Source organism: Triturus cristatus, chromosome 4_1 (assembly GCF_964204655.1).
Source record: "Triturus cristatus chromosome 4_1, aTriCri1.1, whole genome shotgun sequence".
Lineage (NCBI taxonomy): Eukaryota > Metazoa > Chordata > Amphibia > Caudata > Salamandridae > Triturus > Triturus cristatus.
In genome coordinates, this window is record NC_140585.1 from 1,176,623,633 (window position 1) to 1,176,645,421 (window position 21,789).

At 46.6% G+C, this 21,789-nt stretch overlaps 1 protein-coding gene across 1 annotated transcript in view; it reads right to left on the reverse strand.

The window, feature by feature from the left end:
- Window positions 1-1,781: 1,781 nt before the first annotated feature.
- Window positions 1,782-21,789, reverse strand: part of LOC146856296 (resistin-like) — a 31,861-nt gene continuing 11,853 nt past the window's right edge. The window contains exons 2-4 of the mRNA XM_085654396.1: window positions 16,467-16,549; window positions 4,069-4,134; window positions 1,782-2,018 (exon numbers count right to left, since the gene is read on the reverse strand). Coding sequence (XP_085510522.1) covers window positions 1,891-2,018; window positions 4,069-4,134; window positions 16,467-16,530 — 258 coding nt within the window. The 5' untranslated portion in view covers window positions 16,531-16,549 and the 3' untranslated portion in view covers window positions 1,782-1,890. The remainder of the gene's footprint in view (window positions 2,019-4,068; window positions 4,135-16,466; window positions 16,550-21,789) is intronic.

The following is a 21,789-nucleotide window of genomic DNA, read 5'->3' on the forward strand; positions in this document are numbered from 1 at the left end:
GGATAAGATCGTCAAGGTAAGAATAAGTTCATTTATGTTATTAATTTAACACCAGTACTCCCAATATGCTGCAAACTTACATTTGTATTGCAGAGGTGATCGGGGCACATTCTATATACATAAAATGCACCTATAAACAGAATGCACCCAATCAACTCTGCAATATAAATTCAAGCATTTCCGTCCTGTACAAAATAGTTTATGAGCGATATCTGGACGTATAGAGCACCATGTATGGAATTTAATAAGTCTGTCCCTTTTTGCTGCTATTTTTCTCAGTTCTATTTGCACTTTGAACATTGGCACTTTCTCACACGATGCTGCTATTTGCAATACTGGTAATAATCCTGTGATGATTATAACATTGTTTTTCATGTGGTTTGCTTTTAATGGTAGCTGAGGGCTTTTTAATGTGACTTAATAATTTGTCCATCCTTGCTGCTATCTTCTGACATATTTGCACTTTGGCACTTTAGCATATGAAGCTGCTATCGAACATGCGTGATAATTCTGCAATGTTTCATTGAATTGTTTTATAGTTGAGCTCTGTTCTTAAAACTTAAAGACGATGGATCAATTTAAATGCTTTTTATGATTAATTATGTGAGAAATGTTTGTACTTTTATGGATAGTGCATATCCGAATAAAGATCAATGAAACTGAAACTGAAAATGGTTTAACTTTCATATTCCCCACCACTTTCAAAAGTACTTTTTCCCTGGGCCTGTTCTTGGGGTTCAAAGCCGGCCTGCTCAAGGCTGTTTAGTACTATGATTCCCCCTGTTCCTGGAGGGCACACAAGAAGATGTTGGTCTGTTACTGCCACGCCCTTATGGGTTGGCTGCCATTCCCATCCGCTGCCCCTAGTGCAGGAGCTGGCAATAACAAAGGCACTTGCTGTCCGACCCTGTGTGCGCTTCCGGGTTTGCTAGTTGGAGTGCTCTGCCATTAGGCCCCGATATTGCGGCAGACACAGCCGCTGACTGGCTGTTTGGGCTGAGGGCGACACCCACCTCCACCTTTTTCCAAGCAAAGAAGAGTGTCTGTGAGGATGAACAAAGATCAGCCTGACAGACACTCTTCTTGTTCAGGTCAGGCTGCCAGGAGCTAAATGTGCAGGCCCCTGGCTGCCTGAGCTGAAGTCTGCCAGGCTGAGGATTTCACAGTCCCCTGTGGGTGTAACCTCCTCAGCCTGGCAAAAGTGCCTTGAGGCCCTCCCCCCGTTGATGAGGGGAAATGTCACTGATTGCCTTGGACCTCAGGTCAGTCAATGAGGGAAGGCAGCAGTCCCAACCCTCCCAGGTCCTCCAAGGCTTCCCTCTCGGAGAGCTGCAGAAAAAGTCAGTTTTATGTTTTTTTATGTTTGTTGCGTGCGTGTATGTATGTATGAATGTATGTGTATTTTTGGATGGGTGTGAGTGAGTGTGTGTGTGCGGCCCAATGCCCCCCTCCCTGGCAAAATTACCGGCCGCCACTGACACACACTATCTTCCAAAAGCTCTTGGCACCACCTGATGAAGTCAAGCTTCATGACAGAGCCCTGTCTCTGAGCCTCACTTTGTGGAAAGCGCATGAGTGGCTGCCTGTCACGGCTCATGGTGAGTGGTCCTGTGCACGGGAGACTGAGTGTCACTGGATAAAGTGTATCAATGTTACTTAAAAGATCAGAACATTATATTTTCACATGATCAATCAAATGAAACTGATTGAATTACTTGCAATGAAGAGTCTGAAACACCAATATCTATTGCCATGAAAATTGACACAGTGACCTCCACAAGTAAATGAAAAATCAGGCTTTTGAATTGCTTTTATTTGTTAAACATGGCCAGTCATACAATGGGGGTGAAAGAGTGTGATCACCCTACACTGGGACAGACCACTGATGGCTTAGATGACTTTGCAGCAGTGAGCATTTGTCCAGTCAATCCTAGCGCACTGGCAGTGACAGGTGTTATGGTACCGGATGTCCCAGGAGCCACAGGCCATCCCACAGGAACAGGCAAATGGAGTGTAACCTGTAATAAGAAAGGGGAATACTATTAGACAAGGCAGTTTGAATGTGGCTAATATATTCACCTGCTGTCTCACTTGACTAATGCTCTGAGAGGCTGGAATGCAGCTGGATGGCCCAGATGGAGGTTCTTGTTTTTTTAATTTTCACCAGTGGGGTGCATGGACTTTGGGAACTGACCTTTAGGGCAGGCTGGGCTTTGAGTCTTGACTAATACAACAAAACCATGGCCACAGGCCTGCATCCATATGAGTAAGCCTTTTATCTTCCTAATGCTGAAATAATAAGTACCATTGACTTGGGTAACAATAAACATCTGCTAAGATGTGGCAAGAATTGATTCCCAGGGGATAGCATGTATTTCATAAATAGACGTTGCTATGTTTTATATTATGGAACTGGAAGTAGCAAAGCGACACAGAATGTCACCTCTAGACCTAAATGGACTTGGGATTGGCACTTGTATACAGAGATTGTCTCCTCTTGGGCTAGCTGGATCCAAGACATTGGTAAAGTTTTACTGAGCCTTTCACTGCAAGTGGTAGATGGATTCAGAAGAATGGCTATAGGAATACCAAGACTTTCACCTCTGGAGCTGCATGGAGTCAGTGGTCTGGTACAAGAATATAATGTCTCCCACCATTAGGAAAACGCAACATTGTGAATAGCACATGGATATAGAGTCGTTCACCTCTGTGATTTCATGTGTATGGATCTGCCATATATATTGAAAACATATCATTCCATTTCATACTCTGTACATCCATCGGGTCCTCAATACCACTGTGAAGATAGACTACCAAAGGGAGTAGCAGGGGGTTGGTGGGATAGGGAACAACTTAAACAACCAGTCACCGAAGACCAGGAGATGTTTGGCAAGTTGAGAAGCAGATCTCTGAATATCCACCATGGCCAGGGATGCATAAGGACCGAATGGGGGTGTCTGAATGCTGTCTGATGATCTTGGAGTGGCAGCTGGCTGTGTCTGCAGGGGAGATCTGGGCTCCAGCTGAGACTCTGGGCAGCTGCAAGCGTCTTTTTAGAGGCTGTTGGAGGTATTTGAGGGAACAGAGGTTCTCTAAGGACTGACTCAGGGAGTGTCACAGCTATTGGGGGTGACGGAAGACAGTCTTAGGGTTCTTGAGGGCATAATGAGGGTATCCAGGTGTAGATCAACAATCTCTGAGGGGTTATTGGGGGTGTTTAAGAAGTACAAGCTAAAGATAGAAGCAGCCTGAGGGCCTGTGAGCATGGTTATTTATTTATTTATTCATTCATTTATTTATGTATTTATTTAGTTATGTGTTTATTCATTTTAAGGTATTTATAAAGTGCATCCTCATCCCCAAAGGGATATCCTGGCACTAAACCTCATACTTGCCCAATTCCAACCAAGAACTTAAAGCGGAAACAACCAAGTCTTCAACATTCCCTGAAAAACTAACAAATCGGGAGCTTGTGCTAGATTCTGCTGCTAGCCACATATACTAACCTGCTTAGCCAGCTTCTCCTACTAGCCTCTTCTGGTTGCCTCCTCTGCTAATCTGCTTTCTCTGCTAGACTCCTCTGCTCAACACCCAAACAAGCCTCTTCTATTAGCCTCCTCTGCTACATTTTATCTGGAACCCTCCCCGGCTAGCCTTATCCCCATATAAGAATAATTGTCCATGACTAGGGACTACGATTTTCTAAAAGAAGACCTACAATGAGGCTACCAAATGACTCCATGTCAACAGGGACACAATTTACCACCTTTGTATTTTAATTTAGCAAACCTGCTTTCCAAAAGTTGCATTCCCGGCTCACGCTCTCTTGTAAACCAATTGAACTAACACACACGATAAAGTGATTTGAAAAGAGAAAGCCCAGGAATAGGCCATGGTGTCCCAGACAGCATGCATTTGACATGGAGTTTTCTAGTAACATTAAAGTAGAAGCCTGAAGAGGGTACCAACGCGATAGGCCTTTAGCGTGTAATGCGGAACAGGAAGGACCCAATTTGCACCACCCATGTTGCCACACACCCGCTACTGATACAAAGTGTGACTTCTCACCTTGAGGGCAGGTTGCCAGAGCCCCACGGGCAGTCACCTCTGTGCAGAAAACTTTGCGACCTGGAACTGAAATTCAAAACATGAAAGACATTTGCATCACTTGTGATCACCTTCCGCACTGCACACTGTGGGGGTTTGTAGGATAATGGATGGGTGAGAGCAGGGGCGGCTGGTGACATTTGAAAGTGGTGAGGCGTAAAATGTGTGGTGGGCGTAAAATGTGTGGTGGAGCGCACCGCGGCGAGCGAACGAGCCTGATCGGAATAAGGAGGGTTCGGGGAATTTCCCCCCGAGAAAATTTTGAAAAAGAGTGGGCAAATGGTGCATTTTCAAGCAAATTTGAGAAAGCAAGAAGGTTAAAAAAGCAGTTGTGAAAGTACAGTTATTACATTAATAAAGAGAAGTCAATGTCATATAATAACATAGGTAGTTGCTTATTCAGTATAATCACTGAACTTCATAACAGACTTCGAGATAACAATGCTGAGTACCATTCATGCATAGCACATTTGACATCCAAATGGTCTTTTTTTCTTTTTTTAAAGCATTCACCTTATCTGTTTGAGCTCGTAAAATAAGTAAAGCAGTGGCAGGTGGTGATTTATCAAAGTGTAAAAAAGTTAGCCCCAAGTAAGCCCAACCGATATAAGTCAAGATCAGGGGAGGGGGTTCTTCCTCTGAGAGGTTTTTGAAACCAAAAAGGGCAAATAGTGCATTTTAAGCTAATTTAGAAAAATAAATGAAAAAGCACTGGAGGCACTGCTCCACTGCACTGGGCTCTATAGGCACTGGTGCACTGCGGTGAGCACTGGAGGCACTGCTCCACTGCACTGGGCTCTATAGGCACTGGTGCACTGCGGTGAGCACTGGAGGCACTGTTCATGCGCTATTCCACTTCAGTGGGCACTACATACACGGTTCTACTAATGTGAACACTACAGGCACTTTCCAGACACCACTCCACTGCATTGGAAGCTAGAGGGACTGGTATACTGCGGTGAGCACTGGCGGCATTGCTCAGCCTCTGTTACACAGCAGTCAGTGGGCACTACAGACACGGCTCTACTGCAGAATATGCACTACAGGCACTGTCCAGACAACGCTCCACTGCAATGGGCACTACAGACACAGTTCTACTGCAGTGGGCATTGCAGGCACTGTTCAGCCACAACGCCACGAGCCTCTAAGCCACAAACACAGAACGTTTAAAGCTGCTCCCCAGAAATACCAGAGCAGGTGCAAGTAGCTTTGCCCAGCTCTGCTATTTTCCTTTCATTCTGGTGTTTGTAGTGTTCCCGTTATAACTAAAAGACAAGTAATAGAATTTTTTTTTTAACGTAACAGGATGCGCTGCTTCAGCAGGGTTGGGGACACTTGTAAAAGCTGTATTTTACTGTGGGTCCTTTATTTAGTTTAAAATAAATAACATCTACCTTTTATTTATTTTTTTATCACACACCACCTTTATACTTTTCCAATCATAACATCACTTTACGGTTCACGTTAATCCACCCTTTACCCCATACACATTCACATACACACCAAACTGCCTGCACGACCTCTTACACAAACTCAATTTGATGCTTCACCCGAAAAAACTTTGACATGAATAACACCAAATGATTACGACAAAGCTGAAGAACAGAGGTGTGCATGGAAAGGGACTTTTTATGCGCCTTTGGGATGTGTTTTCCAAGCAATGCAACCATTTACTCTGGCACATGAAGCCTCCCCTGCCACTGCCACTTATCTATTCTAGCAGTGACGAGACCGTCCCCCGTAACTCTGCAATAGACTTGTGTGTGACCTTGCTCACCTGATTAAAGTAACAGCTCCCACCCCCCAAGAATGTCTAACTGCTCGAAGCCAGCGGGCTCTGTCGTAGAGCACCGAGAGCAGAGCTCACCTTGAAACAGAAGCCACAATATGATTGGACAATCGAAGGTCATTGTTACTTCTGTGAGAACAATCACCTCATGCACAACCCTACAACAGAGCATACTAAAACCGAGCTCGAAACTAAAATTCAACACAGCAGAGGAGCTAGTCTATACAGATGGGTGCCACCCTGGACTCAGAATCCCTCTCTGCCAGCGCAAACCATGCTCTGTCATACAGAGCACACAGGGAGAGAACTCCTGACATACACACAACACAGTTCAAGCGTGCCATTAGATCATTTGCTGCCGCCATTTGCCTGACATACACAAAGTTCACCCAGACAAAGGGCGTGTGCCATCGTATAAGAACCATAAGTGATTCTGTACAGCCATCCAGACTAAACCTTCAAACAGCAAAAACACTCGCACACAACTCACAGAAGTTCACAGATTCACCAACAGAGCAACACACCCTTCAACACACACCTTGACTAACAGCAAGACTTCACAAGCTGAATCATCAATTCAGCACCTTTTTGCAAAACCACCCCCTGACTACCAAAAGTGCTACATACATTCACCAGCACAAATCAAGCAGTGTCTGCAATGTCTTGCAAAAATTAGATTTTGCGCTATAGAAAGTGCAATAATATAAAACAAAATCAACACCCCTTACTTTGCCCATTGAGTTCTCCGAGTCATTTTGTAGCACCTGCAATCGCCTGTCCCAATTAATATCAATAAATACAGTTTGGGTTTAGGGCACTGTCTGATGATTAAACGGGGCTTTTTTGGCATGGCACGGCTGGGGTTTATGGACAGTATTTTGTTATTTAAAGTGGTCTCTGGTATGCACTTTATTACCATTAAACATGTGTTTCGGGCCCTTCATAATCAATAAAGATCCTTCGCTCGGGCGCTTAGTGCACATACAACACGTGTGTTCCGGGCTCTGCTTATTGTAGCGTTTCTAACGCGCTAATCTGCATGCTTGCGTGGTCGCGCTAAATGATTACAGGAGCCGGTATTTTAGACTTTACACGTGGCACCCGACGCAAGTTTAGTCGCAGAGTCTTGTATTCGTCTGCCAAATGTCTTCTGGCGTGCCGCGCCGAGGCCACGCCTCTTTATTTATACAGGCCAGCGTCTGACGTCACGCGTCAGCGCTAGCGCACCCCGGCAGCGCGGAAGGCTAGAACGCCTCGCGCGCGCCGGACATTACACTTATCAATAAACTGGCGCGCACTGGGCACTCTCCGCCCGGCAGAAAGCTGTGTAATGGCATCATTTCATTTCCCCAAAACACGTGAAGTAAACTCGTTTTTTTTTATCAGACAGCTGGGCATCGGACGGTATTCTTTGAACACCTGCCTGGGCAAATCATCATTTATTTTGGCTGAACATCGCAGCACTCTACCTGATCTTTTTGTAATCTCAGGTAAAATGAATGTGCTTCGCTGTTGAAGAGGTTCTTTTAAACGAGTCAGTGCTTTGGCCAGGGTTGCATATACGCACCGTCCAGTTAATGCAAAACGTGCACCGTTCTAGGGTGAGCAGTGAGCACAGTTAATGCAAAGCGTGCACTGCTTTGGGCGGAGTACAGTTAATGCAAATCTTGCTGCACCGTGTTGATTGTACGGCAGCGGCTGAAATGTGTCGCCGCCATAGTGTGTTTAATATCTTGAACTTCAAAAGGGCAGGCAATTTGGATATTTTGTTATTTTGGAAGAAAAACGTGCACACAGGCTGGAAAGTTGCTTTGTTTTAGACTCGTATTATTGAAACCTATATTTCTTTCTACTCTGGAATGCATTCTTAAGATTTTTGGTGCACTTTCTCCCTTTGTGTTTTGTAAATCCATAATGTGCTCACATGGGTGTCTTGGAAATGAGCGTTCCCGAGGAAAGAGAATACCTTTCGCCAGGTCTTTCGTTAGCGGGATAGCGACCCGTTTTAAGTAAGCCTCTGGTGCAGTCGCGGCTCGCGAGGGGGGGGGGAAGGGTCGCGCGGAGGTGGGGGCGAGGGGGGAGTGTTAAAAAAAATATAAAAATCCTTATCCTACCTTGTCCTGCGCAGGTCCGTGCCGCCTCAGGTCCGTTGGCGCAATGGCGCCTACAGCCCCGCAGCGCCAGGATTGGCTTAGGGCACGGTTACTGCTCGCCCGCCAGCCCATTAGGAGACCGAGGTTTGAGCCTTTGCTCAACCCTCGCTCTCCTAATGGGCATGCGCCAGCCTGTGCAACCACTAATGCGCATGACTGGGTACGGTGCGAAAATTCGCCCTCCGTCCCCACTCATGCGCACTTGTGCTGCAGCTGCTGCCTGTTGCCCCTGGTCCGTCTGACAATCATGTCAGTCAACATGACGCCGGACCGCCCACCCCCTTCAGAGTCTTGCTGACTCACATGATTGTCAGTTCTCCCTCGGCGTCTTTGAACTTAAGTAAACTGATTCAGTTTAATTAAGTTCAAAGATGCCGAGGGAGCTGCGGGCGGGGGGGCTACGCCCCAACGCCCTGGACGCACCGCTGCTGGGTGAGAGTGTCCCATGTGGAGGGGGGAGGCGGAACCGTGCAATAACAGCGTGCATAGAGTGGTGGCGACAATGGATTTTCCTTGTGCAGGGCCGGACTGGCCGTAGCGGGCACCGGGCAATCCCCGGTGCGCCGCAAGGCTGGGGGCCGGTTTTGGGCCCCTGGCGGCCGATTTTGTTACAGGGCCGTATAGCTGCAAAAACGGCCCTGTAACAAAATCGGCCGAAAACCGGCCTTGACAAAGAGCTTGTCGGCACCTCCAAACCTGAGGGCTGCCGAGCTCTTTGCCAAGGCCGGTTTTGGTTCCCAGTCCGGCCCTGTCCTTGTGTGTGTTGGGTGTGCCCGTTTGGGAGGGATAGTGCTCGGGGATCATGGGAGAGTAAGTGAACGGAGTCCGATAACTATTTATTTCACACATTTTCTGTAGCGAAATGAGCTTTTAGCAGCAGTGCCTCATGAGACTTTTTAAAAATGTGATGGCAAGCAGCGAGAATGGAATTGTTTTTCAGATCAGTCCTTGCGATTATTCAATCAGTCACTGCTCATGTGTTCCATGTGGAAGTATAGATAAGTTCTTTATATGGCCTTGTTATGGATTCCTACTTTTTGTTTGTTAACTCTGTAATGCTATATTATTCAAATTATATATTGAGCACAGTGGGATAACCATATTCCTCTAGCTGATCCTCATGTTGTTCTGAAGAAAGTAAAAATGTGATGGATGGAATGCTTGAATTAATTTCACCCACTGATAATTGCTATCTGAGTCCATTGTTTGTATTTGCCCACAATGCTGCTTCTGACAGGAACCAGCCATATGCAGATCTGCCTTGGTCCTGCTCATGTGGGATGCCCCAAGTGTGACAGAAATGCCCAGACATGGATCCTATAGTAACTGCGCCATCTGACGCAAGCTGCACTCTACTGAAGATACCCAACTAGGCTGAAACCACTCTGGGGTTGTGTGTTCTCTTCTGCAGGGGGGCTCTTTTAGCAGTTTGTAATGGGCTGTTCCTATGAGGGACAATGTTAGTACTGATTTGCATAAGCTGGGTTTCTTTGTAGAGGGGCAGAGTGGGTGAAAAATGGTGGATTGGAATACGGTCCGAGTGATCGCCAGTGTCTGCAATTAATTCATGCATTCCATCCAGCTCCTTGTTGTCATTGATGATGGTTGACATTCACTCCTTGTCATCTTGGGAGTGAGGTGGCTAACTGCCAAGCTTCATAGGTGTCTCAGCAGAATAGGCTTCCTTTCAGCTCATCTCCCATCCAGGCCACATCTGGTGGCTCAGTGGACTAACGTGTCCACTACAGGGTTCTGTGTTTAACCTCATGGTCACAGGTTCAAATCCCTGCAGGTCCACTCAGCCTTTCATCCTTCTGAGGTCAATAAAATGAGCACCACTGAGTTGGGGAACAATGAACATCTGTTATTCAGCGCCAAGAGACCTGTGGATGAACGTGCGCTTTACAAATACAAGTGTGTTATGTCAATGGACCCATATCACTTGTTCCCTTTTTGAGGAAGGGCACTGCAGACTCAGCGGAGTCGTGCACTTCATGAGCTGAGAGCAGATATGTCTGGGAGAGTGGAATTCTTCTGTGATCCTGTCATCACACATGTGCTAACTTTGTAAATGTAAAAAAATGGAACTTTGGGTTGTTTTGTTGTAGTGCAATGCCCTATGGGTAGCTAGGAGTCAGGTCTCACTCACCTACACAGCAGGGGGAGTGCATGAGGGTTATTACAAGGCATGGATTACCTTAATGTGTTTTTTGCATTAATTGTTCAGAAATCGATCAGTGTTATAGAGCCCCATAGGGATCTTTTCAATGTCCGTTTTTATTTACTAATAGGTCTGAGACCCGGAGGGACCATACCCACTTAAAGGCCTATGTAGGTCGGGCTTGCTGGCAGGGGCAGTGACCAAAGGCATGGCGTAACCGTCAGGTCATGACATTCCTGTGTTATGCTACCGCTTCTGGATCTCCAAAGGATATGACGTTTGGAATCCATTGCCAACTTGCAACATCCGCTTCTTGTGAGGCTTAGTGTCCTCGTGAAACTCACACTCCTAAAGCATCCCTCATATTTGTTTTTGATTTGCCCTGGAGGGTGTTAATACGAACCAGGTAGGCCTAGCCATTGCTGCCGGACTGAATATACGGCTAGATTCTGTAACTTCTTAGTTGTTCAGATCCCATCATCGTTCTGCTTCTGGGGATGCTAGTGAGTCTCTCATGCTTTTCCATTGCTCACCAAAGGCCACATTACAAACGGTGTCTCACGGCACATGGGGTGTGTGCACACATATTCTGTGCCCCCAGGTACTGTTGCATTACAGAAGGGGCTGTTCTTTCTGGCCCTTTCTGTAACAGATCGTGCTGCTGCACCTAGGGCGTGGCCCTATGCAACTGAGAAAAACACTTTGCCTCTGCGCCTGTCAGGAGGCACACTGACTGTGCACCACAAAGAGGTGTGCTTCTGCGCCTGTCAGGAGGCACACTGACTGTGCACCACAAAGAGGTGTGCCTCTGCGCCTGTCAGGAGGCGCACTGACTGTGCACCACAAAGAGGTGTGCCTCTGCGCCTGTCAGGAGGCACACTGACTGTGCACCACAAAGAGGTGTGCCTCTGCGCCTGTCAGGAGGCACACTGACTGTGCACCACAAAGAGGTGTGCTTCTGCGCCTGTCAAGAGTCACACTGATTGTGCACCACAAAGAGGTGTGCTTCTGCGCCTGTCAGGAGGCACACTGACTGTGCACCACAAAGAGGTGTGCCTCTGCGCCTGTCAGGAGGCACACTGACTGTGCACCACAAAGAGGTGTGCCTCTGCGCCTGTCAGGAGGCACACTGACTGTGCACCACAAAGAGGTGTGCCTCTGCGCCTATCAGGAGGCACACTGACTGGCACACTGACTGTGCACCACAAAGAGGTGTCCCTTTGCGCCTGTCAGGAGGCACACTGAGTGTACACCACAAAGAGGTGTGCACAGTTAGTGCACCTGTCTGATACCCCCCTTTGGAGGGGCAAAAGGGATTCCCAACACCACCCAACACCCCCGTGCAAGCAGGTTCAGCAACTCACTGCAACCACTTGCAGGGAGATCCCTGCCCCCTTTGAAGTGCAGGTGAGTGCCAATTGCACAGTTAAAGATGGAGTGGCGGCTTCAAGCAAACGCTCCACCTTTCACTAATGCACCGCACCCAGGGCTGGTACGAGTTTGCAGCTGCCTTCGGGGAAGCGCATTGATCGCTATAGGGTGCTCTGTGCCTGTTTGCGCCTGGTGCTACGTTGGGGAAACAAGGACAGTGCGCCTCTTCACATAATACGTGCACAAATGTCCCATTACATTCCAGATAGACTGGCCGGTGCAATTTATTCTGTAATGTAGCTACTCTGATATATCTAATACTGGTGTTCCTAATGCAAAGGTGCTCTTTCTGCAGTCCTGGCACTATACATGTAATCCCTACATATCCTCCATTGTGCACCACAAATGTGCTCTAGGGAGCCTCATTTACAACAATTTGACGCAGGGCAGCACTGCACGTCACTTTGCTGCACTGACCTGTGTCAAAAGAAAAGGGCAGGAATGCGCCGAATCTATGTGATATGGTGCATTCCTGTTCTCTTACACTGCACTGGCATACAAATGGCTGCTTAGCGCCAATGCCAGCACCCTTGCACCGTAGCTCAAGGGTGCTTCCATTGAAATCAGGTTGTTTATGTGCAGGACAGGTCATCTTACTGCACAAAAACAACCTTTACACCACCCCTGGGGTGGCGCATGGTTTTGAAGCATTCCCAGATTTATGCTATGTTGTTAATCTGGGAATGTGTCAAAAACCATGGGCATTGAATGGGCACACCCACTGCAACGCACATGGCATGCCTCCCCGAGGCAGTGTGAGGCAATGCAGCGACTTGCGCTGTGTTGCCTTACACCATATCTATGAGGGCATGAAAAGCCACGCAGAGTGGCTTTCTGTGGCCTCATAGATATGACTCTCCGATGGTGCAGGCCTCATGTAAACGAGGGCCTAGATCTGTTTGCTCCCTCACTTCCATCATTCCCATTGACCACATCTAATTTAGATGTTCTAAGAATAGTGGAGGGTTTTAGTGTGGAGCCTGGGATTGGCATTGGCCTGCAAAATGTATCCTTTCTTGTACCATGACTGCATGACAATAAGGCAACTGCCTGAGACAGGAACTGTGTCACACTGAAATGGCTTTAGTGGTGAAAGATAGAGAACATTAGCTTTTTACATAGGGATTGCCACTAAACACAGTTGATTTCACTTGTAAAAACCTACTGCAAATCATTTGGAAGAGAGATCATTGACCAGGATTGAAGAAGAGAACAATGCCTTATTGCTGAAATAATTCTCGTCTTCCTATTTAGTAACTGTGGAGAGACTGTATGCAGGCTTACATTGAATCTCTATAAAAGGAAGCTTGTTTCAGGGACTAGGAATGGAAGCTTGTGGTGACCCACAAAGATATAGGGATCCTGTTCTGCTCAGGGGACCCTGCTTGCCCCATGAACCTTCACTCTGTAGCCTGGAGACCGAACAATGTCCTGGAGACGGAGGAAGCAGCATACACCTGTGAGAGAAGCAGTAATTCAGTGACAACCAGGCTTTTCTTCAGTGACCCCTTGTGAAAAGTTTCCCCTGTGTTTGGGGAGAGAAGGCACTACCTGCTGAGGGATTTTGCACTGTTGCAGAAGAAACTCAGGGATCGTGCACCAGAATGTCCAGTGGGCATTGGGCCAGATGTATTTAGGTTTGGTTTTGCAATTACCAAATAGCGATTATTTGCGATTCACTATTTGGGAATCGCAAACACCCATGTACTAATGTGGCTTTGACACATGTTGTGATTCCCATTGGGTCACAAATAGACTTACCTCATTAACATTCATGAGGTAGGTCTCCGTTTGCAACCTATTGGTAATCCTGAATGTCATTTCGAGGTCACTAGGGGTCTGCCCTTTGCTACCCTAGCACTGCCTGTGCAACCCTTGGCCTCAGAGGTGGAAAGTTCAGTGCCAGGGACAAAGGGGCAGCTGAGGCTCCACTCTCTTTATTTTCTGTCAATTTGTTATTACACTAATAGTGAATAAATAAAATGTATTATTCACTAATGTAATAAAAATGGAGTACAATAAGCCGGAATATGCCCTTCCATGGGAGCTGAGGTAAGTACAAAATGCTTCTAAATGTATGTTGTGTGCATGCTTGTGGGAGAGACTGTGTTTATGTGTGAGAGAGTGTGTATGTGTGAATTTGTGTGTATGCGTAAGTAGATGTGTGAGAGTAAAAGTGGAGGTCAAAAGGTGTGAGATGTCACTTTTTGCTGCCCCAGGCATTTTGATGAATTGCCATCCATGTTGGGAATCGCTAAAATCACAGCGATGGTGGTCCACAGAGGGCAGCAGAGCACCATGTCTATGAATGCTTTTCAATAAAGCACTTTAAAAAAAAATTTGCAGGCTGTTTTTCTGAAAGGAAAATGGGATATGTGTTTCAAAAATAAAAATTAAAAGTTTTCTTTTCATTTTTCAAGAGTAGCCAGCGGTTCGTGGGACCACTCTCTGCTCTTAAAAAATATTTTCACCCAGGCCCCTTGGGGACCCCTTCCCATTTCCGAAGAGGTTACCACCAACTCAGAGTTGATGGTAAAATGTGAATGTTTTGTGACAGCATTTCGGTCGCAAAACATTCACACATACTACTGCGAGTCGATATTAGGAAGTGACACCCTAATCACGCCTCTTCCTAATGCCGAAGTGCAAACCCTATTTGTGATTCAGTAATAGATTACCGAATCGCACATAGGGCTCAGTACACATAATAAATAATTTTTCCCTTTGTTAACATCCCGATTCTGCAATTCGGGCTGTTTGCGACCGAACATTTGCTTTGTACATCTGGCCGCATGGTGCTGTGGATTCACACTATGGGATTTCGCTGCAACATGGAACTGTGGTCTGGCACCTTAGGAATCACTACTGAAGATATGGGCATTTTTACACTTACTACACTTACCAAACTAGAACATGTGTTGCTATAAGTGTGTTTTAGATGGACAGAGATACCTCTGAAAATGAGTCTGTTAAACAAACTCTGTTCAAGAGAGTTAATGTATGTCAGTGTCAGCATTAGATGCACTGCTGCCCCGAAAATATTCCAATTTGATTTTTTAACAATTTCCATAATTTTCGTTACACTTTACCTATTAATTTCGTAACATTTTAATTAACATGGATTGGATCTATTACACTCTGAATGTTGGTACCTGTATTGCTGTTTTTGGTCAGACACGAACTGCACACATTTCTCTTGGATATGCCTTGATGCTTGAGTTAGCTACCAAAGGTGAGCGAGGATTCCTCATAGAAATCAGTTTACCTAATAAGAACAAAGGGGCATATCATCAAGGCCCCGCGATAAAATTATCGCCGCTTTAACGTCCGTTTTCGTACGAAAAGCGGCGATAATTTTATCGCCCTATCAGCATGGACACGCTAACGCGTGTTCCCATGCCTCAGGGCCGGTTTCCCTAACGCCCATCTTTGCATCGCCAATGAGATGCCAAGTGGGTATACCCTGCCAAACTAACTATGAGAATGCCGCTAACCGACATTACTCCAATTATCAAGGTAATCGCTAACCTGCGTAGCGATAAGAAAAGTAGCGCTAACCGTGGTTATCGCTACTTTCCTTACGCCTGCTTTCAGTCTGACTTAGCCTTTATATCCAATGGAAGGTGGATATAATGGCTAAGTGTGCCCTGCCCTATCATCAAGCTATCGCCAAACGTTGTGCCATTATCGCTGGATTTCCAGTGATAATCACACATTTGGCAGCTTGAGCTTGGAATGTTATCGCTTTGGAGATAAGCGTCGCTGATAGCGCGCTATCTCAGCAATAAAATCCAGCGATAGCCGGCGATAATTATCCTCGCGCTAAGCGCGCTTAGCGATAATTATCGCCGGCCCTTGCTGATATGCCCCCAGATTGTTTGGGCATTGTGGAACAGTTCATATCAAGGTGGCCATGATGTCTCGCCACCTAGCTCAGCAATATATTTTCCCTACATTGGTGACCAGCGCTATAGCTAAGGACTGGTTAGTGTCTATCAACTACCCAACAGTCTTAGCAGTAAAGAAACACGTTTCAATTTAATTTTGTTGTCCTCTTTGATTCAGATTGTTCTTAATTTTTGTAGGAATCTGCTGATGGAAAGGGGCTTCAGAATGGAGACCACCACCCTTCCTCTTCCCTGTGCCATCTGGAGCAGATGGCAGCGTGTCTGGCTGAAGTATGTCTCCAGGGAACACAGAGGAGAGACAAGGGGAAAGAAAACGTCAGCTAAATTCAGTTAAGTTTTAAAAGTGCGTGTTTAGTAAAAAAAAAAAAAAAAGCATGTTGATGCTGTCAGTTTACCAGTATCCCTGATGGAAGATGCAGCGGAGTAGGAAGAGGGGTGCGGTGGGTGCAGGCCGCCCCGGATGTCATCATTGAGGGGGGGTGACAAAATGGCAAAAATATGTACGTATTGAAACTTTTTAGTTCAGCCAACAAATGCAACGAAATGCGGCTGAACTCGATGTGCTGGGGGGGTTGACAAGAAATTTTCCGCACCAGGTACCACTTGACCTTGCTACGCCACTGGGAAGGCAATTTCTAATGGCCATAATGACGGGGGAAAATGTGTTCCTTGACGTGGGTAATGTAAATGGAAAGGTGGATGATTGAAACTTGGGAACGAGGGTTGGTTGGCCACGAAGGGTGAGTTGTGTTAAGGATGGGGAAATGCTTAGTTGAAGTATTCTGTTCCACACATTTGGTGATATCTGTTCTAGCTGATGTTTATTGTATGTGGGTACCAGGCCCTGGAGATCACTCACTCGTACCCACTCTGACTCAATCTTAGAAACTGGTGCATTAAAGATGAAATTTCCTCACCATAGTGAGCAGCAAGGAAGCTTGGCAGAAGAAGGACAACTCCCAGGAAGATGGATGACTTCATGGTTTAAGGAATCTACTCTCTGCAAGAAAAGAAGGTACATTGTAGGTTGGTGTTAATCTTGGGACTGAGCGTGCTTTAGGTGTAAAACGAACAAGCGTAGGCAAAGCCAATAGGTCTAGCCTATGCAAAGTGATTTCCTTTGGCAATGTGTTTTAACCATGTTGTACACCAGTGTGGCTGCTGTTAAGCATGGCTAAAAGTTTGTTGCATGGTGTGAGATGGGGTAGATTCGGGATAGATTTGAGAGAGGTAGAATGGGGTAGATTGGAGAAGCATGGAGTGGAGTAGATCAGGGTGGAGTGGAGTGGGGTAGATTGGGATAGAAGGGAGTGGGGTAGATTTGTGTACAGTGGGGTAGAATGGATAGATTGTAGCATGGTAGAGTGAGGTAGACTAGAGTGGGGTAGATTGTAGTTGAGCAGTGTGGGGTAGATTCGAGTGGAGTGTAGTAGACTGAAGTGGAGTGGAATGGGGTAGATTGGGGTAGGGTGAAGTGGAATAGATTGAAGTGGAGTGGCAAGACTAGGGTACATTGGAGTGGGATGGGGTGGATTGGAGGGGTGAGAGTTGAGTGCAGTAGAAGTGGAGTACATTAGGTGGATTAAAGTAGGGTAGATTGGAATGGTTTGTGGTAGACTGTGGTGAACTGAAGTGGGCTAGTTTGGAGTGGGGTAGTTTTGAGTGAGGTAGATTGGAGTGGGGCAGATAGGCATTTGGTATCTTGGAGTGAAATGCTGTAGATTGGAGTGGGGTGGGGTATATTGGGTGGATTGGAGTGGGGTAGATTAGATGGATTGGGGTGGAGTTGCCTGGTTGGATTGGAGTGGGGTAGATTGTGGTATATTAAGAGGGGTAGATTGTGGTAGAGTGGAGTGAGGTAGACTGGAATGGAATGGAGACTGGAGAGGAGTGTGGTAGATTGGAGTGGGGTAAATTGAAATGGAGTAGAGTAGATTTGGGTAGATTGGGGTGGGGTAGATTGGAGTTTGGAAGCTTGGAGCTGAGTGGGATAGATTGGAGTGCAGTGTATTATATTGAAGTGGAGTGGGATGGAGTGGGGTAGATTGGGGTCGAGCGGAGTGGGGTAGATTGGAGTGGGGTAGACTAGGGTACATTGGATTAGGATGGGGTGGATTGGAGGGGGAGAGTGGGGTGTGGTAGAGTAGACTGCGATAAATTGGAGGGAAGTGGGATAGATGGTGTGGGGAAGATAGGAGTGGAGTGGATCAAGGGTTATTGGGGTAGAGTAGAGTGGGGTATTTTAGGGTAGGTTAGAGTGGGGTAGACTGGAGTGGAGTGCAGTGGATTAGAGTGGATTGGGTTGGATTGACGTGGAGTCGAATAGGATAGAATAGAAGAGGGTGAATTGCAGTAGACTGGGATGGAGTAGATTGGAGTGGAGTGGGGTCAATTGGAGTGAAGTGGGGTTGATTGGTGTGGGGAGGATTGGAGTGGGGTGGATTGTAGCATGGTGGATTGGAGCAGGGTGGATTGGACTGGAGTGGATTGGAGTGATTTGAATTGGAGTGTGGTAGAATGGAGTGAAATGGAAGGGTGTGGAGTAGGATAGATTGGGTGGAGTGGGGTAAATTGGGGTGAATTGGAGTGGGTGGGGTACACATGGTAAATTGGGGAAGATTGGAGTGGACTGGGGTAGATTGGTGTGGGGTGAATAGGAGTGGGGTAGATTGAGACAGATTGGGGTAGAGTAGAGGGAGTATATTGTGGTATTTTGGAGTGGAGTGGATTAGATTGAGGCACATTGGAGTAGAATAGAGAGGGTTTATTGTGGTATATTGTAGTGGAGTGGGGTAGATTGGAATGGGGTGGTTTGGGGTAGAGTGAAGTGGAGTAGATTGGAGTGGCATAGATTGGAGTGGAGTGGGGTACATTGGAATAAGGCACATTAGGTGGATTAGAGTTGGGTAGATTGGAATGGAGTGGGGTAGACTGGGGTGAATTGGAGTGGGCTAGTTTGGAGTGGGGTAGTTTGGGGTGGGTTAGATTGGAGTGGGGCAGATTGGAGTTTGGTAACTTGGAGTGGAGTGGGGTAGATTGGAGTAGAGTGGGGTAAATTGGGTGAATTGGAGTGGGATAGATTGGATGGATTGGAGTGGAGGTGGTTGGGTGGATTGGAGTGGGGTATGTTGAAGTGGGGTAGATTGTGGTAGAGTGGAGTGGGGCAGATTTGAGTGGAATGGAGACTGGAGTTGAGTGTGGTAGATTGGAGTAGGGTAAATTGGAATGAAGTGGAGTAGATTGTGGTAGATTAGGGTGAGGTAGATTGGAGTTTGGTAGCTTGAAAGTGAGTGGGATAGATTGGAGTGCAGTGTAGTAGATTATAGTGGAGCGGGGTGGACTGGGGTAGATGGTAGTCAGGTGGAGTGAGGTAGATTGGAGTGGGGTAGATTGGAGTGGGGTCGACTACAGGACATTGGAATGGGATGGGGTGGATTGGAGGGGGACAGCGGGGTGTGGTAGATTGGGTTCCAGTAGACTGGAATGGAGTGGGATTGATGGGCTGGGGAAGATAGGAGTGGAGTAGATTGAGGGTGATTGGGGTGGAGTAGAGTGGGGTACTATAGGGTAGGTTAGAGTGCAGTTGACTGGAGTGGGGTGGATTAGAGTGGATTGGGTTGGACTGAGGTGGATTTGAGTAGGGTAGATAGGAGGGAATTGCAGTGGATTGGGGTGGAGTAGAGTGGAGTGGTGTAGATTGGAGTGGAGTGGGCTGAATTGGAGTGCAGTGGATTGATTGGTGGATTAGAGTGGCGTGGGTTGGACTGAGGTGGATTTGAGTAGGGTAGATAAGAGGGAATTGCAGTAGATTGGGGTGGAGTAGAGTGGAGTGGTGTAGATTGGAGTGGGATGAATTGGAGTGCAGTGGATTGATTGGTGGATTGGAGTGAGGTGGATTGGAGCAGGGTGGATTGGAGCAGGGTAGATTGGAGTGGGGTGGATTGAAATGAGGTAAATTGGAGTGGGGTAGAATGGAGTGAAATGGAGTGGTGTGGAGTGGGGTAGATTGGGTGGAGTGTAGTGGGGTAGATTGGGGTGAATTGGAGTGGGGTAGACTGGGGAAGATTGAAGTGGACTGGAGTAGATTGGTGTGGGGTGAAAAGGAGTGGGGTAGATTGAGGCAGATTGGGGTAGAGTAGAGAGGCATATATTGTGGTATTTGGAGTGGAGTGGATTAGATTGGGGAAGAGTGGAATGGGGTGGATTGGGGTAGAGTGAATTGGAGTAGAGTGGAGTGGAGTGGCATAGATTGAAGTGGAGTGGGGTACATTGGAGTGGGGTACATTAGGTGGATTTGAGTAGGGTAGATTTAAATGGGGTGGGTAGACTGTGGTGAATTGAAGCGGGTTAGTTTGGAGTGGGGTAGGTTGGGGCGGGTAGATTGGAGTGGGACAGATTGGAGTTTGGTAGCTTTGGGTGGAGTGGGGTAGATTGGAGTGGAGTGGGTTAGAGTGGAGTGGAGTGGGGTAAATTGGGTAGATTAGAGTGGTGTAGATTGTATGGATTTGAGTGGAGTTGATTGGGTGGATTAGAGTGGGGTAGATTGTGGTAGTTTGAAGTGGGGTAGATTGTGGAAGAGTGGAGTGGGGTAGATTGCTGTGGAATGGGGACTGGAGTAGAGTGTGGTAGATTGGAGTGTGGTAGATTGGAGCGGGGTACACTGGAATGGAGTGGAGAAGATTGGTGTAGATTGGGGTGGGGCAGATTGCAGTTTGGCAGATTGGAGTGGAGTGGGGTAGATTGGGTGGATTTGAGTGGGGTAAATTGGATTCATTGGAGTGGGGTAAATTGGAGTGAAGTGGAGTGGTTTTGAGTTGAATGGAGATTGGAGTGGGGTAGATTGGAGTGTGGTAGCTTGGCCTGGGGTAGTTTGGAGTGGGGTAGATTAGAGTGGAGTGGGGTAGATTGGATTGAAGCGAGGTAGATTGGAGTGGGGTAGATCGGGTGGATTAGAGTAGGGTAGTTTGGGGTAGATTGGAGTGGGGTAGATTTGAGTGGAGTGGGGTATATTGGTGTAGATTGGAGTGGAGTAGATAGGGGTAGATTGGAGAGGAGTGGGGTAGATTGGAATGTGTGGAAATGTCATCACCTCAGTGTTTATTCACAGATCAAAAATGTATATTTCATCATCTAGGCATAAAACAGGCATAAAAAATACACAATACAAGTCAGTCACAATCAGTCAAAATAAATAGAAAAAACGCAGAAATTCCAGCGTATACATAAATTGATAAACCCCAGCAGTTCCACAATATACATAGATAAAAGCATTAAAAGATGTGGTCACAGTGCGCATTAAATCATTCAAGATTAAACCAACAGTTTGTGTCTAATAAGCCAACCCGCGTGAAGGAACTTGAAAACAGCTTCCACAATCACAGTCGAAGAGTTGCTTTTTCAGATCCTAAGGGCATGCAACTGATTGTTAGGTCCAAGTGCCGACATAGGGGTATAATCCACCTGGCTCTGGGTTTAGCTTATTTTAGAAAGAAGAACAACAAATGTTCCTCAGTTTCGTCCAGAGCACCGAGCACGCACAGATTTTACAGAGACAAATAATGAAGTGTGGACAGCAATTGGCAGAGTCTCATACCTGACCTGCACAAACAATGGAAAAACATGCACATGTCGATGTAAATTAGAAATTCCTCAGCCTCGGGCACAAATTTGTGCAACAAAAAGCATCTTGTAAGGCTACCTGTGTGGCTGGACAATTCAAACTGGGCAGCAACTCGCTCCGAAAGTCTCCCGCAGTGGCCATGATAGAAGATTGGTCAACCCTAAAGTTGGCTGGGCCTAGCTTATTCCATGTTATTTTTCTCAGAGTATTGCAATTTAATAATGTCAATAAGGCCCTCTCTAAAGGGTCGTAATTTTTCAGTGACCAAAATATGCGCCCAATAGAGGCGTTGCCTTAGAGCAACCAACTCAAAATTGGGGTTAAGGTCAAGATCCAGTGTTAATGGCACCAAGGGTGTTCCCCTCCCTTGATCAGTTAGGGCCATGATGAAGTTATGTTCACGAGCATTCAAAGCGCCTGTCTGGCAATATCCCTTTACTTCGGCACCATATAGTGCTGCACCCCTTGCTTGGGTCTTAAAGATCTCCTTTGCATGAAGAATCCGGAACCATGAGGCCTTTCTTTGCAAAACCTGAGCATTGCCTCTGCTCTATGGTTTAGCAAGGGTGAGCTTTCAAATATCTGCTGGGTCCAAGAGCCAGAATCTGCCAGACGAATAC